General features: G+C 44.0%; 2 protein-coding genes across 2 annotated transcripts; both read left to right on the forward strand.

Annotated features, from left to right (window-relative positions):
* LOC117057713 (olfactory receptor 14C36-like) lies at window positions 1–954 on the forward strand. The gene has a single exon (XM_033168553.1). The coding sequence runs from the start codon at window positions 1–3 to the stop codon at window positions 952–954; it is 954 nt and encodes a 317-aa protein (XP_033024444.1).
* Window positions 955–10,350: 9,396 nt separating this feature from the next.
* Window positions 10,351–11,304, forward strand: LOC117057714 (olfactory receptor 14A16-like). The gene has a single exon (XM_033168554.1). It carries the CDS (start codon window positions 10,351–10,353, stop codon window positions 11,302–11,304), a length of 954 nt encoding a protein of 317 aa, XP_033024445.1.
* The last annotated feature ends 5,498 nt before the right edge of the window (window positions 11,305–16,802 follow it).

Below are 16,802 nucleotides of genomic sequence, written 5' to 3' on the forward strand. Positions count from 1 at the left end.
ATGATGAACCAATCAAGAGCAAATGGATTTCTTCTGCACAGATTCTCTGATATTTGGGAGGTGCAGATATTTCACATCAACCTTTTCGTCATAATATATTTGGTGGCCCTCATAGAAAACCTTATCATCATCACAGTCATCTTCTACAGCCATCAGCTTCATACACCCATGTACTTCTTTCTGGCCAACCTGTCATTGCAAGACATTGGCTCCATATCAGTTACAGTTCCCAAGTCCATTGCAAATTCCTTGATGAAGACCCAAACTATCTCTTACTCTGGATGTGCCTGTCAAGTATTCTTCCTTGTTTTCTTCATGATGTCCCATTACGTCTTCCTTGGTGTCATGGCATATGATCGCTTTGTTGCCATCTGCAATCCACTGCATTATGAGAATGTCATGAACAAGAAAGCCTGCATTCAGATGGCAGCCAGTGCATGGATTGGTGGACTTTTTTATTCAACAATGTACACTGGAACAACATTCAGAGTTGAGTTCTGTTCTAATGTCATCAATCAGTTTTTCTGTGAAATCCCACAGCTACTAAAGATCTCTTGCTCTGACTCGGATATCACTGTGATTTGGGTTGTGACTTTTGGAGTTTGTTTAGCTTTCATCTACTTTGCTCTTATTGCTTTTTCTTATGTTCAAATCTTCAGAGCAGTCCTGAAAATCCCATCCAGACATGGGAAGCAAAAAGTCTTCTCAACTTGTTTGCCTCACCTTATTGTTATTACCCTGTTTTTGGTAAGTGGCACCTTTGTCTATTTAAGACCAACTTCCAGGTCCCCATCAGCATTTGACCTCTTGGTTTCTATGTTCTATTGCATGGTGCCACCAGTAATGAACCCGGTCATCTATAGTATAAGAAACAGGGAGCTCAAAATGGCGTTCTGGAAGTTGCTGGTAAATATTTTCCCCCAATTTTTAGACAAAAACCATTCTCCATTTTAGGATTAGTTTCAGTTGCCTAGATGGTGTGCATAAGTTTTGTTCAATCCTTTGCTTACTTAGAAGTGGATATCACTACATTGAATAGGAATTCTAGTCTCAGGAAAGTGTACATTGGATTGTATCACATGTTTACTTCATCTTCATATGTCTTTAGACCAGGGGTGAGTATCTGTGGTTTTCCGTGTGCTGTTGGACTACAACATACATTCTCCCTCTCTAGTAGCCATACATGTTAGAAATGATGGTAATTGGGTTACTGGAGATTATTGTTTATAACCTGCATTTCCTATTGAAACCTGGAGGACCTAAAAGTTATTCAACACTGATATTAGTTCTGAATGCGTAATATGAACATGTGAAAATCCTTGACATTAATCTCTATGAAAGTTTATATTCATTCATATTTGAATTAATTTTTACTTCTTGCAGTGGAGATATAGGCTTATAAAAAACATAATTGTATTCAACTGACCTTACCTATATACACCTGTCCTTGCAGGTGCCATATATTTTCACTAGTTTTTAATGAATCGTTTGTGTCCAGATGTTATAAACCTGCATATATGAACAGGTAGGGTGGAAGATGGCTTTCATGTGGTCACTATTTCCCCTTTGTTATGATTCCACATCCCAGCACTGCTCGTAGCAGTAAGTCTATATTTAGAAGAACTGTGAGTTGAGTCATAGCCAGAGGAAGGTGGAGACTGGACAGAAAAGGGCCATCGGGGAAGAACAGGTGTTTTCTATTGTGTCTTGATCCCAGCATTTTGTATTTGACTTCTTTTAGTAATGTTTTCTTTTCAAAGGTAATGTTTACTACACTATTGATTTTTGTGTTTTTATATTGTAAACTGTTCTGTGATCCTCAGATCAAGGGCGGTATAGAAATTTCATAAATAAAAGAAGATTTTTTGTGAACCTTAATGTGTTAAATGTGCATCTGTAGTTGACATCCTTTCCAATATTTTATTTGGAAATTTTAAAAATCATATATTACTTCCCTGTTAATTATGTTGCTTTGAATGTATATCATATATTTACCTTTCTTGTGTAATTTTCTATTCTGCATTGCTTCATTTGATGTTTCAATGTGTTGTAAACTAGTTTGAGGATTTTTCTTCTTCTTAAGCAGTATAGAAATGAAATGATGATGGAGGAGGAGGAGGAGGAGGAGGAGGAGGAGGAGGAGGAGGAGGGAACAGCTCCTGGATCCAGAAGGTTTGAGGTCGTAAGGCATTTTATGATTGGATGGATTATGGCTCCAGCTTCTAGTTGTAAATATGGTTTTCAGGGAGCTCACAGGGCCAACCCAATGCATTTTGCTGCCTGTACCAAACACAAACATTACCAACCATGGGTCCCTCCACCATGCAACCTGATGAGGACATTGAACAGTCACCAGATGATAAATGACTAAGCATGTCTTGGTCTCTGAGAAAAGATGATCACAGAACTGATTCCTAGAAAGGGCTGGTGTAGAAAGTTCTTCTTCTTCTTCTTCTTCATTTGCACATGAGGGAGAAGAGGCCTTAGGGTTATTGCAGTCTCTGCAAAAGGCCATACTTTGTATGACAAATTATACACTCAGCCAGTGAGAAGTGATGAGATTGTGGATGCAGCAAAAGGGGCATGGATGGTTTGGATGAATTCATAAAAATCTGCAGCTTCTTTACAAGCAGAAGCAGCCTCACAGACCACGAGGTTCAAAGATAGGGATAAAAAAAAAAGCTTTGGGATTTAACTCCCATACCCATGTCTACACACCACTGTTCTTCGCTCCTTACAGGAACAAATGAAGAGGAACATTTAATAAGCAGTGGATGTTGTATAACAGGGATGGGTAAGCTTTTTCGCCTGAGGGCTGCACTCCCTTCTGTGCAAGTTTCCCGGAGCCACTAATGAATGGTGTGCCTCACCTGCAGCAAAAGAGGCCAGAGTAAAAAATGTGAGCTTTAGCTTTCCACAACAGGCTAGTTTCTACATGCACTTGGACACTCTTCTCTGGTATCCATCTGGTAACCCAAAACCACTGATTTCAAGAATGTATGCCAGCCAAAGAAAAAGGTTAAAGGAGCATGCACAGAAGGGCTGGTGTGGGATTGTGACCATTTTCGGGAATATGGCCTGAGAGTGCTGAGGGGTAGATAAATTTGACCCTGGGTCTGAAGTTTTCCATGCCTTTCATATAATTTCTGCATCAGAAAATCAGAAAGTATGCTCAATAAACAGCAGACATTGAATAATCTATGTGGAAAATTCAACCAAACAAATGAAGTTGAATGCTTAATGAAAATATGGGAGCAGCCCATGCATCATCATCTAATTTTGACCAGGACTGGATCATAAGTTGCTTGATGTGAATGCCAGAAAGTGAAATTGTTAACAATTCTTCTACTCCTTGTGATTGGCAACATACAGAGGTTTCTTTCAGCCTGCACATTTATATCTAGGACAATGTTCTTCCTGTTTTGTAACAGAGCAAGGTCTGAAATAGTGTAAATTAATGTTGCATTTTATGCGGCTTCTGAGCGGTTTTAAGTTTTCAGTGCTGTTTCCCCTGGGGAGGCTTGCTCTTTACCACTGAATCAGTGGTAATCCAAGGAAAATTTGATTGATTACTCCCATGTAATGAGACAGCATCTTAAAAAGCAAAGACATCACCTTGCCAACAAAGGTCCGTATAGTTAAAGCTATGGTTTTCCCAGTAGTAATATACGGAAGTGAGAGCTGGACCATCAAGAAGGCTGATCGCCGAATAATTGATACTTTTGAATTATGGTGCTGGAGGAGACTCTTGAGAGTCCCATGGACTGCAAGAAGATCAAACCTATCCATTCTCAAGGAAATCGGCCCTGAGTGCTCACTAGAAGGACAGATCCTGAAGTTGAGGCTCCGGTACTTTGGCCACCTCATGAGAAGAGAAGACTTCCTGGAAAAGACCCTGATGTTGGGAAAGATGGAGGTCACAAGGAGAAGGGGACGACAGAGGATGAGATGGTTGGACAGTGTTCTCGAAGCTACTAACATGAGTTTGGCCAAACTGCGGGAAGCAGTGAAGGATAGGCGTGCCTGGCATACTCTGGTCCATGGGGTCACGAAGAGTCGGACACGACTGAACGACAACAACAAAATGAGATTTTTATTATTGTTTTTCATAATACAAAAAAATGCAAATTGAACAAGTAGAATGTGGAATTCTCTCTTAGAAGTCATTCTGTTCTAGCTATGTTAAAAAGATGAACATAGCTCTAATGCAACAAGTAGGCCTACAACCCTCACTATGGAGCATAAAGCAATCTATATTGTTCTTTGGATTCTAGCCTTAAATCATATACAACATGTAAGTGTTGTGGGATTCATTTGCTATTATTGATCTATTATTACTTGCTTTGATTTAGAAGTTTTTGGCAAGGGGTAGGCAACAAAGAAAACCAATTTCATGACCAGAATAATAATAATAATAATAATAATAATAATAATAATAATAATAATAATAATAATTTATTATTTATACCCCGCCCATCTTAGAATCATAGAATCATAGAGTTGGAAGAGACCACAAGGGCCATCCAGTCCAACCCCCTGCCAAGCAGGAAATACCATCAAAGCATTCCTGACAGATGGCTGTCAAGCCTCTGCTTAAAGACCTCTAAAGAAGGAGACTCCACCACACTCCTTGGCAGCAAATTCCACTGTCAAACAGCTCTTACTGTCAGGAATTTCTTCCTAATGTTTAGGTGGAATCTTCTTTCTTGTAGTTTGAATCCATTGCCCCGTGTCCGCTTCTCTGGAGCAGCAGAAAACAACCTTTCACCCTCCTCTATATGACATCCTTTTATATATTTGAACATGGCTATCAGATCACCCCTTAACCTTCTCTTCTCCAGGCTAAACATACCCAGCTCCCTAAGCCGTTCCTCATAAGGCATCGTTTCCAGGCCTTTGACCATTTTGGTTGCCCTCCTCTGGACACGTTCCAGCTTGTCAGTATCCTTCTTGAACTGTGGTGCCCAGAACTGGACACAGTATTCCAGGTGAGGTCTGACCAGAGCAGAATATAGTGGTACTATTACTTCCCTTGATCTAGATGCTATACTCCTATTGATGCAGCCCAGAATTGCATTGGCTTTTTTAGCTGCTGCATCACACTGTTGACTCATGTCAAGTTTATGGTCTAACAAGACTCCTAGATCCTTTTCACATGTACTGCTCTCAAGCCAGGTGTCACCCATCCTGTATTTGTGTCTTTCATTTTTTTTGCCCAAGTGTAGTACTTTACATTTCTCCCTGTTAAAATTCATCTTAATAATAATAATATAATAATAATATTTATTATTTGTACCCCGCCCATCTGGCTGGATTTCCCCAGCCACTCTGGGCGGCTTCCAACAGAAACCAAATACAACAATATCAAACATTAAAAACTTCCCTAAAAAGGGCTGCCTTCAGGTTTTTTCTGAATGTCAGGTAGTTGTTTATTTCCCTGACCTGTGATGGGAGGGCGTTCCACAGGGCGGGCGCCACTACCGAGAAGGCCCTCTGCCTGGTTCCCTGTAGTTTTGCTTCTCGCAGTGAGGGAACAGACAGAAGGCCCTCGGCGCTGGATCTCAGTGTCCGGGCTGAATGATGGGGGTGGAGACGCTCCTTCAGGTATACAGGACCGAGGCCGTTTAGGGCTTTAAAGGTCAGCACCAACACTTTGAATTGTGCTCGGAAACGTACTGGGAGCCAATGCAGATCTCTCAGGACCGGTGTTATGTGGTCTCGGCGGCCACTCCCAGTCACCAGTCTAGCTGCCGCATTTTGGATTAATTGCAGTTTCCGGGTCACCTTCAAAGGCAGCCCCACATAGAGCGCATTGCAGTAGTCCAAGCGGGAGATAACCAGAGCATGCACCACTTTGGTGAGACAGTCCGCGGGCAGGTAGGGTCTCAGCCTGCGTACCAGGTGGAGCTGGTAGACAGCTGCCCTGGATACAGAATTAACCTGCGCTTCCATGGACAGCTGTGAGTCCAAAATGACTCCCAGGCTGCGCACCTGGTCCTTCAGGGGCACAGTTACCCCATTCAGGACCAGGGAATCCTCCACACCTGCCCTCCTCCTGTCCCCCAAGAACAGTACTTCTGTCTTGTCAGGATTCAACCTCAATCTGTTAGCCGCCATCCATCCTCCAACCGCCTCCAGGCACTCACACAGGACCTTCACGGCCTTCACTGGTTCTGATTTGAAAGAGAGGTAGAGCTGGGTATCATCCGCATACTGATGAACACCCAGCCCAAACCCCCTGATGATCTCTCCCAGCGGCTTCATATAGATATTAAAAAGCATGGGGGAGAGGACAGAACCCTGAGGCACCCCACAAGTGAGAGCCCAGGGGTCTGAACACTCATCCCCCACCACCACTTTCTGAACACGGCCCAGGAGGAAGGAGCGGAACCACTGTATAACAGTGCCTCCAGCTCCCAACCCCTCTAGCCGGTCTAGAAGGATGTTATGGTCGATGGTGTCAAAGGCCGCTGAGAGATCCAGCAGAACTAGGAAACAGCTCTCACCTTTGTCCCTAGCCCGCCGGAGATCATCGACCAGCGCGACCAAGGCGGTTTCAGTCCCATGGTGAGGCCTGAATCCCGATTGGAAGGGATCCAAATGGTCCGCTTCTTCCAGGCGTGCCTGGAGTTGTTCAGCAACCACCCTCTCAATCACCTTGCCCAAGAATGGTAGATTTGAGACTGGGCGATAGTTGGCCATATTGGCCGGGTCTAAAGATGTTTTTTTAAGAAGCGGTTTAATGACCGCCTCTTTCAGCGGGGCTGGGAAGGCTCCCTCACAGAGGGAAGCATTCACCACCCCGCGCAGCCCATCACCCAGCCCCTCCCGGCTAGCTTTTAGAAGCCAGGATGGGCAAGGATCAAGGAGACAGGTGGTTGGTTTCACTCGTCCAAGCAGCCTGTCCACATCCTCGGAGGTAACAGACTGAAATTGATCCCACGCAACTGGACTAGACAGGACTCTGGCACTCTCCCGCCCTGGCCCTGCTCCCACGGTGGAGTCTATCTCTTTCCGAATCTGAGCGATTTTATCTGCAAAAAACTTTGCAAACGCATTGCAGGAGATCTTGGGGTCCCTACCAGGCCCCGATGACGAAGGTGGCTCCGATAGATTCCGAACCACCTGAAAGAGTCTCCTGCTGCTATTTTCCGCAGATGCAATAGAGGCGGTGAAGAAAGTCTTCTTCGCCGTCGCTATCGCCACTTGGTAGGCTCGACGTTGAGCTCTAACCTGTGTTCGGTCGGATTCAGAATGGGTTTTCTGCCACCGGCGCTCTAGCCGTCTCAACGATTGTTTCATCGCCCTCAGCTCCGGGGAAAACCACGGGGCTGTCCGGGCTCCATGCAACCGGAGAGGGCGCTTCGGAGCCAAACAGTCAATAGCCCTGGTTAGCTCCACATTCCAGCGGGCCACCAGGGAATCGGCTGAAAGGCCATCAACATGGGATAAAGTATCCCCTACCACTCTCTGGAAACCATTTGGATCCATTAAGTGGCGGGGGCGGACCATCCGAATTGGTCCCACCTCCCTGCAGAGGGGAAGGGTTGCGGAGAAGTCCAGTTGTACCAGGAAGTGATCTGACCATGGCACTTCTTTAGTTTCACTTTTTTTTAATGTCAGATCACCAACATCCATAGAGGTGAATACCAGGTCTAAGGCATGTCCTCGGCTATGAGTTGGACCAGACTTATTCAGGGACAGCCCCATGGAGGCCATGCTTTCCACGAAGTCCCGAGCGGCCCCTTGTAAGGTCGTGTCGGCATGGATGTTAAAATCCCCTAGGACGACCAAACTAGGTGACTCCAGGAGAACATCCGCCACGACCTGAAGCAGCTCGGGCAGGGAATCCTTGGTGCAGCGGGGAGGTCGGTACACCAAAAGGAATCCTGTACTGCCCCTATTGCCCAACTTCCAGAACATGCACTCAGAGAACTGGGTCTTCCCAATAGGACGCCTGGTGCAAACTAATGACTTCCTAAAAATCACTGCAACCCCCCCTCCCCGCCCAGATGGCCTGGGTTGCTGTGTGCAAGAGAAACCTGGTGGACAAGCAGCGGCAAGGACAGGCCCATCCGCTTCATCCAACCAAGTCTCTGTTACACATGCCAGGTCAAGTCCACCATCCACAATCAAGTCGTGGATGGAAGTGTTTGCTTTGGCCCAGTTCTCTAGTCTGTTAAGGTCATTTTGAAGTGTGATCCTGTCCTCTGGGGTATTAGCCACCCCTCCTAATTTGGTGTCATCTGCAAACTTGATCAGGTTACCCTCAAGCCCATCATCCAAGTCATTGATGAAGATGTTGAATAAGACTGGGCCCAAGACAGAACCCTGTGGCACCCCACTAGTCACTTCTCTCCAGGATGAAGAGGAGCCATTAATGAGTACCCTTTGGTTTCGGTCAGTGAGCCAGTTACAAATCCACTGAATGGTAGCATTGTCTAGCCCACATTTTACCAGCTTCTTTACGAGAATATCATGGGGCACCTTGTCAAAGGCCTTGCTGAAATCAAGATAGGCTACATCCACAGCGTTCCCTTCATCTACCAGGCTTTTAATTCTGTCAAAAAATGAGATCAGATTGGTCTGACATGACTTATTTTTCAGAAACCCATGCTGACTTTTAGTGATCACAGCGTTCCTTTCTAGGTGCTCACAGACCGTTTGCTTAATGATCTGCTCTAGAATCTTTCCTGGTATTGATGTCAGGCTGACTGGGCGGTAATTGTTTGGGTCTTCTCTTATCCCCTTTTTGAAAATAGGGACAACATTTGCCCTCCTCCAGTCTGCTGGGACTTCGCCTGTTTTCCAGGAATTCTCAAAGATTACTGCCAGTGGTTCTGAAATCACCTCTGCCAGTTCTTTTAATACTCTTGGATGTAGTTCATCTGGCCCTGGAGACTTGAATACATCTAAATTAGCCAAGTATTCCTGTACTACCTCCTTACTTATTCTGGGCTGTGTTTCCCCCGCTGAATCATCTGCTCCATGTTCTTCAGGTTGGGCATTGTTTTCTTTTTTGGAGAAGACTGAGGCAAAGAAGGCATTGAGGAGTTCTGCCCTTTCTCTGTCTCCTGTTCGCATTTCACCATCTTCTCTTCTAAGTGACCCCACTGTTTCATTGTTCTTCCTTTTGCTACGGACATACCCATAAAAGCCCTTTTTATTGCTTTTAACCTCTCTAGCAAGCCTGAGTTCATTCTGTGCTTTAGCTTTTCTGACTTTGTCTCTACACTTGCTGGCTATTTGTTTGAATTCCTCTCTGGTGACTTCCCCCTTTTTCCATTTTTTGTACATATCCCTTTTAAATCTTAAATCAGTTAAAAGTTCTTTAGATAGCCACCCTGGCTTCTTTAGGCACCTTCCATGTTTTCGTCTCATTGGTACTGCTTGAAGTTGTGCTTTTAATATCTCCCTTTTAACAAACTCCCATCCATCATGGACTCCCTTCCCTTTTAGTATTACTGACCATGGGATCACACCCAGCATTTCCCTAAATTTTCTGAAGTCGGCTTTCTTAAAGTCTAGAATTTGAGTCTTAGTATGCTTGGTTGCTCCTTTCCGCTGTATAATAAACTCCAGAAGAGCATGATCACTCCCACCTAATGATCCTGCCACTTCTACCCCACTTACCAAGTCATCACTATTGGTTAAGACCAGATCTAAAATGGCTCTTGTTGCTTCTCCCACTTTCTGGACAATGAAATTGTCTGCAAGGCCAGTGAGGAATCTGTTTGACCTTGTGCTCTTGGCTGAGTTTGACATCCAACAAATATCAGGATAGTTGAAATCCCCCATTATGGGTCTCCCCAGCCACTCTGGACGGCCTCCAACAAATACCAAAATACAATACATGTCCTATACATGTCTTTTTAGAATTAAGTCACACTGAGTTCCATAGGACTTCATCCCACATAGTTGTGTAAAGGATTGCAGTCCTATGTAGATGTGTTAATTTAAATAGCAACAGCCAGCAACCCACTACACACACAGGGTCATGCCATAGAGAAAATTGCTTTAGGAACATTAAAAAAATACAAAAACCAAAAACACCCCACTCTGGTGCAAGCCCCTTACATAAGCCAAAGCATAACTTTGTATCATGGTCATTATAGCTGCATCTCAACCCTCAAATAAACATCTCATCCACATCTGCTGAGCTGTATGTAGAAGGCTTGTGAGAATTAAACCTCCTGTGTATAATTATAGGTGAGACATTGATAAAGCTCATTGCCATACATTCCACCCTTCACCACATTCAGTACAGAGAGAAAGATTTCCGAACACAACTGAAAGAGAAAGAAGTAGTGTGGTAGCTTCCCTTTCCTAGGCACCAAAGTCTGAGACACAATGATGAACCAGTCAAGAGTAAGTGGATTCCTTCTACATGGATTCCCTGATATTCGGGAGGTGCAGATGTTTCACATCAACCTTTTTGTCATAATATATTTGGCGGCCCTCACAGAAAATATTATGATCATCACAGTCATCTTCTACAGCCACCAGCTTCATACACCCATGTACTTCTTTCTGGCCAACCTGTCATTGCAAGACATTGGCTCCATATCAGTTACAGTTCCCAAGTCCATTGCAAATTCCTTGATGAAGACCCAAACCATCTCTTACTCTGGATGTGCCTGTCAAGTATTCTTCCTTGTTTTCTTCATGTTGTCTCATTATCTCCTCCTTGGTGTTATGGCTTATGATCGCTATGTTGCCATCTGCAATCCACTGCATTATGAGACTGTCATGAACAAGAAAGCCTGCATTCAGATGGCAACCAGTGCATGGATTGGAGGACTTTTCTTTGCAACAATGTACACTGGAACAACATTCAGAGTTGAATTCTGTTCTAATGTCCTCAATCAGTTTTTCTGTGAAATCCCACAGCTACTAAAGATCTCTTGCTCTGACTCGGATATCACTGTGATTTGGGTTCTGACTTTTGGAGCTTGTTTAGCCTTCATCTACTTTGCTCTTATTGCTTTTTCTTATGTTCAGATCTTCAGAGCAGTCCTGAAAATCCCATCCAGTCATGGGAAGCAAAAAGTCTTCTCAACTTGTTTGCCTCATCTTATTGTTATCTCCCTGTTTTTGGTAAGTGGTAACTTTGTCTATTTCAGACCAACCTCCAGCTCCCCATCAGCATTTGACCTCTTGGTTTCTTCATTCTACTGCATGGTGCCACCAGTAATGAACCCACTCATTTATAGCATAAGAAACAAGGAACTCAAAATGGCATTCTGGAAGTTTCTGGCCAATATTTCCCCCCAGTTCTTAGAGAAAAACCATTCTCCAGTTTAGGTAACAGTTTCAGTTGCCTAGATGGCTCGCATAAGTTTTGTCTGGTCCTATGTTGTTGTTTTTACTCAGAATTACTCAGAATTTACTGCATTGAATTGGAATTAGTCCCAGAAAAGTGTACCTTGGATTGTAGGCTTACATTGCATGTTTACTTCATGAATATAGATTTTTAGTCCAGGGGTGACTATCTGTAGCTTCCCAGAACATCCATTCTCCCTATGTGCTAGCCGTACATGCTGAAGCTGATAGTAATTGGGGTGTTGCAAGATTCGTGTTGAAGATTTGTTGTGTATAGCACTGCAATTTCCTATTGAAACCTGGAGGACCTAAAACCTATGTAACACTGATGATCGTAGTGAATTCCCTAGTGAAAACCTTCTACCTTAATCTCCACAAAAGCTTCTATTTATTAATATTTGAATTAATTTTTACTTCTTGGAGATATAAGCTTATAAAAACATAGTTTTATTCAACTGACCTTACCTATATACCTATTTCTTGCAGGTACCATAGATTTTCACTTGTTCTTAATCAATCATTTGTGTCTAGGTGCTATAAACCTGCATATATGACAGGTAAGGTGGCAGATGGCTTTGACGTGGCCACAACTTCCCCTTTGTTATGATTCCAGTGCACGTGGCATTAAGTCTATATTTAGCCCAAGTGGGAGTGGAGCCACATAGCTGGAGGAATGTGTGCACTGGAGAGAAAGGGGCCACTGGAGAAGAACGGGTGCTTTCTATTTTTCCTTCATCCTAGGAAAAGTGGGATTAAATGTTTTATCTATATACTTTATAAAGGAATGGGAGCATGTGCCCCCAATGAGGATGGGAGGATTTTTTACTGGGATCCTTTAGATGCTCAATTGTGGGGGCCAAATGCAGCCCTTTGGGCCTCTCTTCCTGGCTCTTGAGACTGTCCATGGGCCACACATCCTTACCAACCAAATCCCTTCTCCAACCCTGTTTCACACCTTTGAGTGTTTTCCCTGGCTGGAATGTTCCTTTGAGCTCTGATAATGTCTCCTTTTTTTTGGCTGGATGGGGGATACAGAGAGGTGTGAGAGTGTGTAGAAACTAGCCTACTTTACAGAGGTAAAATTCACATTCACTGCTATACCCAGTGTTGTCTCTGGCCCCATCCAGCAGTGGCATGTGGCCCCTGAAAGTTGACAATGATGTAATGTGGAGCTTGGCTGGAAAATGTTTCCCCATCCCTGCTTTAGACCTAAGCATCCTCATGTACTGGATGTGACAGATTCCCCCCCCCTTTTCCATTTGCCGTATTGCTCCCAGTCTATCAGCACATAGTTGGGAAGTGGAGTTGCACTGAAAATCCTCACCACTTACATCACATATTCTGGATTGCCCCTCCTGTCAACCACATGTAAATATGAACATTGTAGGGAGCAAGCCTTCATATCTGCAGCTCCCTTTCAGCTGATGTCTACAAGTGGATATAAGGGAGGGAAGTTAGTTGGTATGGGCAATGTTTGGGGCTCGCCTAGGTGGCACAACACATCCATATTTACAGAATGCTTGATTGTTCTGTCTGTATAAGACTCAGGTATAACAAGTAGATAGACCCTCATGTGGCATCCCCCTATATGATGAACTTTAGATAGCAAGGGGAGAATAAGAATAAAAATCTCAGCTGTTTATTCATTTGCATATTTATATATTGCTATTCATTCAAAACAACAGAGTGGTTCACAAAATATGCATAAAATCATACAATAAAAACCACATAGAGATGTTAAAATCAGAAATCAGGTATTATGGAATGATATATCCTTCATTGTCAGCATTAACCTGATGGAATAGAAAAGTTTCCAGCAGAAATTTAAAAGCTGAAACACAATGTGTCAGCTGTATCTTTATTGGCAGTGTCTTCCATTAAAGGCTCAGTTTCTTGTTGAAAGGAGCACTCCGGCAATCTTGTGAAGAAAGGTTATAACAATATTTTGTTTTCTTGCTAATTATGCTGTTTGAAATGTGCAGTTTATATTTGACTCCTTTTAATAATGTTTTCTTTTGAAATGTTTATGATAATGTTTACTATGCTAGGTTTAATGGTCATTGTATTTTTGTATGTTCAAAAACAAAAGAAGTTGTAAAAAAGAAGAAGTATTGCCTTTTAAATTCAGGGTCCTTTCACTGAACACCCCCACCCTAGTACCTATCCTTGGAAAATAGGTTCTTTTTCTGCTCCCACTGTGATGTAAATGCAGCTGAACTGAACAAATTTAACTTCCACTGATCAGAACAAAAGAAAGGTCTGGTGACTGGGTTCAGCCTATTGTAGGCCAGATGTCAGGGACTGGGCAGAGGAAGAATGGTGGAGACTGCCTCCCCAGCCTGACCCTTCCAGAGAAGAAGGAGACAGATCAGAATTACAACAGGGGGTTGAGGGAGGTTACAGCTCAGAGGCAGATGAGGGGGAAAGTTGGGAAATAATGGGAGAGGAGGAGGAAGAAGATGAAGAAGCACCATGGGAGAGACAACTGATGGACTCAGTATCTTCAGAAAGCATTCCAGACTCCCCCCTCCCAGAACACGGCAGGCCTTGAAAGTAGGAGAGCAAAGAGCTCAAAGGCAAAAGGCCCTTTCCAGCACCCATAGCAATGACTCAGGAGGAAGTGGGAGAGACAGAGGGGGTGGGGTTTCACTCCATTACTCCAAGAACATTACTCCAAGAGACTGCATTTCTAAGCCTCTCTCTGTGAATATTGAATAAAAAGCATTGGTAAGAACTTTCCTTGTCTTATCCATTCCTGGCAACCTACCGTGGGGGGTTGGATCCTCTGACATCTGACACCACCTTGGGAATCATTCAACTGACAGAACTTTGAAGTAAATTAATGTGATCAGCAGGTCATGTGATCTGACATGCAAAAGTGTGAATGGCGCAGCTGAGCTGGTGGGATGCAAGAAAACTTTGTGACACAGGGTGAATTTGAATCTGCCTATCTAAATTTATCTGGAAGTTGTAACTACCAATAGTAAAGGCAGGTAAAGATAAAGGACCACTGGACAGTTAATTCCAGTCAAATTTGACTATGGGGCTCATGGTGCTCATCTCTACTTTCAGGTCAAGGGAGCTGGCATTTGTCTGTAGACAGCTTTTCTGGGACAGCTTTTCATGTGGCCACCATGACTAGAATGCTTCTGGCACACAGAACACCGTAATGAGTTCCAGAGCACACAAAAATGTCCTTCACCTTCCTGCCACAGTGGTATCTATTTAACTACTTATGCTGGTATGCTTTCAAACTGTTAGGTTGGCAGGAGTTGTGACAAAGCACTGGAAGGTCACCCCATCACAAGGATTCAAACTACTGACCTTATGTTTGGCAAGCCCAAAAGACTCAGTGGTTTAGACCACAGCGCCACCTGCATCCCTACTATCAAGGATTGGTTTCAGGTAGTTCCCAGGGCTGGCCCAAGACATTTTACTGCCTGGGGTGAGCATAAAACTGTGGGCCCCACTACCATGCAACCAGATGAGGGCACTGAACAATCACCAGGTGATAAATAACTAAGCAGGTCTTGGTCTCTGAGAAAAGATTATCACAGGATTAATTCCTAAAAAGAGTTGATGAACTGTGATGTAGAAAGTGTAGAAAAGAAGAGACAAAGTATGCACATTCTCAGAGGCAGAGGGTTTAGATTCCCAGTGTGCCTTTTTGTTCTGGCTGGTAGAAGAAGCCATAATATGCTTCCATTTGGTTCCAACATCCCAGTCCTAAATATGCTGATACAAAGCTTGCTCTCTACTTTGATTAAAAGCACATCCTGCAGTCTTTGCATGCCTTACTTTATGCCTTGCCATGGAAAGATATACATAAATAAATAAAGAGAATTACTAAACCAACGATACTTAGAGAGCTAAATGGAAGAAGACTTTGCAGCTTTTGGGTTAAGGCTGGTTGCTTTTCTGGGCTGTTTGGAGACTTGATTTGGAGAGTTAGATTGTGAATGCAGCTGTGTGCTCTGCTAGAGGGAGGATGAGGAGGAGTTCTATTTAGCTGCTTATAGATTCTGGGAACTCATTAACAGGACTTGCAAACAGGGCAACTCATTGCACACAGTGCTCCTCTGCTTCCATAACATCAACATCTTTGGCACATCCACAATAATCTCTACATACATGACAATTTAATAGATTAGCATCTGGAACTTGGTAGTAATGGGCTACACACACACAGTGTAAACTGGTCTGTAAAATACATTTAGAGATCTTAAGATTCTGATGGGTTGTTTGGAGTTGCAAGCCAAACCATCTGGAGGGCACCAGGTTGGCAAAGGCAGCCGCATCTCTCTCTCTCTCTCTCTCTCTCTCTCTCTGTGTGTGTGTGTGTGTGAGAGAGAGAGAGAGAGAGAGAGAGAGAGAGAGAGAGAATATTCACATAGCCACACTGAAAAGGTGCAATAGTGGGAATCTTTCCAAATGAAAGATCCCTTGCTAATGAAAGTCAGGGCAATCCCAGAAAATCCAGGAGCCCACTCTTGATCTCACTAAAAAACCTCAAAGGAGGTAAAGGTAAAGGTAAAGGGACCCCTGACCACCAGGTCCAGTCGTGTCCGACTCTGGGGTTGCGGCGCTCATCTCGCTCTATAGGCCGAGGGAGCCGGCGTTTGTCCGCAGACAGCTTCCGGGTCATGTGGCCAGCATGACAAAGCCGCTTCTGGTGAACCAGAGCAGCGCACGGAAACGCCGTTTACCTTCCCGCTGGAGCGGTCCCTATTTATCTACTTGCACTTTGATGTGCTTTCGAACTGCTAGGTGGGCAGGAGCTGGGACCGAGCAACGGGAGCTCACCCCGTGGCAGGGATTCGAACCGCCAACCTTCTGATCAGCAAGCCCTAGACTCTGTGGTTTAACCCACAGCGCCACCTGGGTCCCTCATTCAAAGGAGGTAGGCCTCCCTTAATAGGTGGATGAATCCCGATACTGACTGGTCACTACCACATAGTGAATGGACTAGACCCCAACGAGACCTGAAGCCCATCTGGAATAAGATGGCCAAAAGTAGGCCTGGTTCATTCCCCCCCCCCCCCCGCGCAACTAGGAATACCACCCACAAACCACAAACCCTACCAAAGACCTTTCCTACTCCTCAGCTCCATCCAAAGGGTGGGGGTGTCAACATTCAATCATATAAACAGAGCCATCTTCAAAACAATGCTTCTAAGTTCAATAACAGCCACTTAATCACAGTGATTATGAGCACATGACTCCCAAAATGTGTCTATCTGAGTGCTGCTAAGCTGCACTTAACTCCTGAGTACTGAACCTTCTGGGTACAATTAAAAATGAGATATCAATCAAGTTCATTAGTACAGTTTTATCTCCATCATCACTGCCAGAAAGGGAGAGATATTTTGTCCAAAGAGCACCACTCCATTTCACAAATACTGTAGATACAATCAAGTGAAAAAAGAAGTCGTGTGGCATTTTTCTTTTCACAGGTACCAAATAGAACTCTGAACAATACA

The sequence above is a fragment of the Lacerta agilis genome, chromosome 14 (assembly GCF_009819535.1).
Source record: "Lacerta agilis isolate rLacAgi1 chromosome 14, rLacAgi1.pri, whole genome shotgun sequence".
Classification (NCBI taxonomy): domain Eukaryota; kingdom Metazoa; phylum Chordata; class Lepidosauria; order Squamata; family Lacertidae; genus Lacerta; species Lacerta agilis.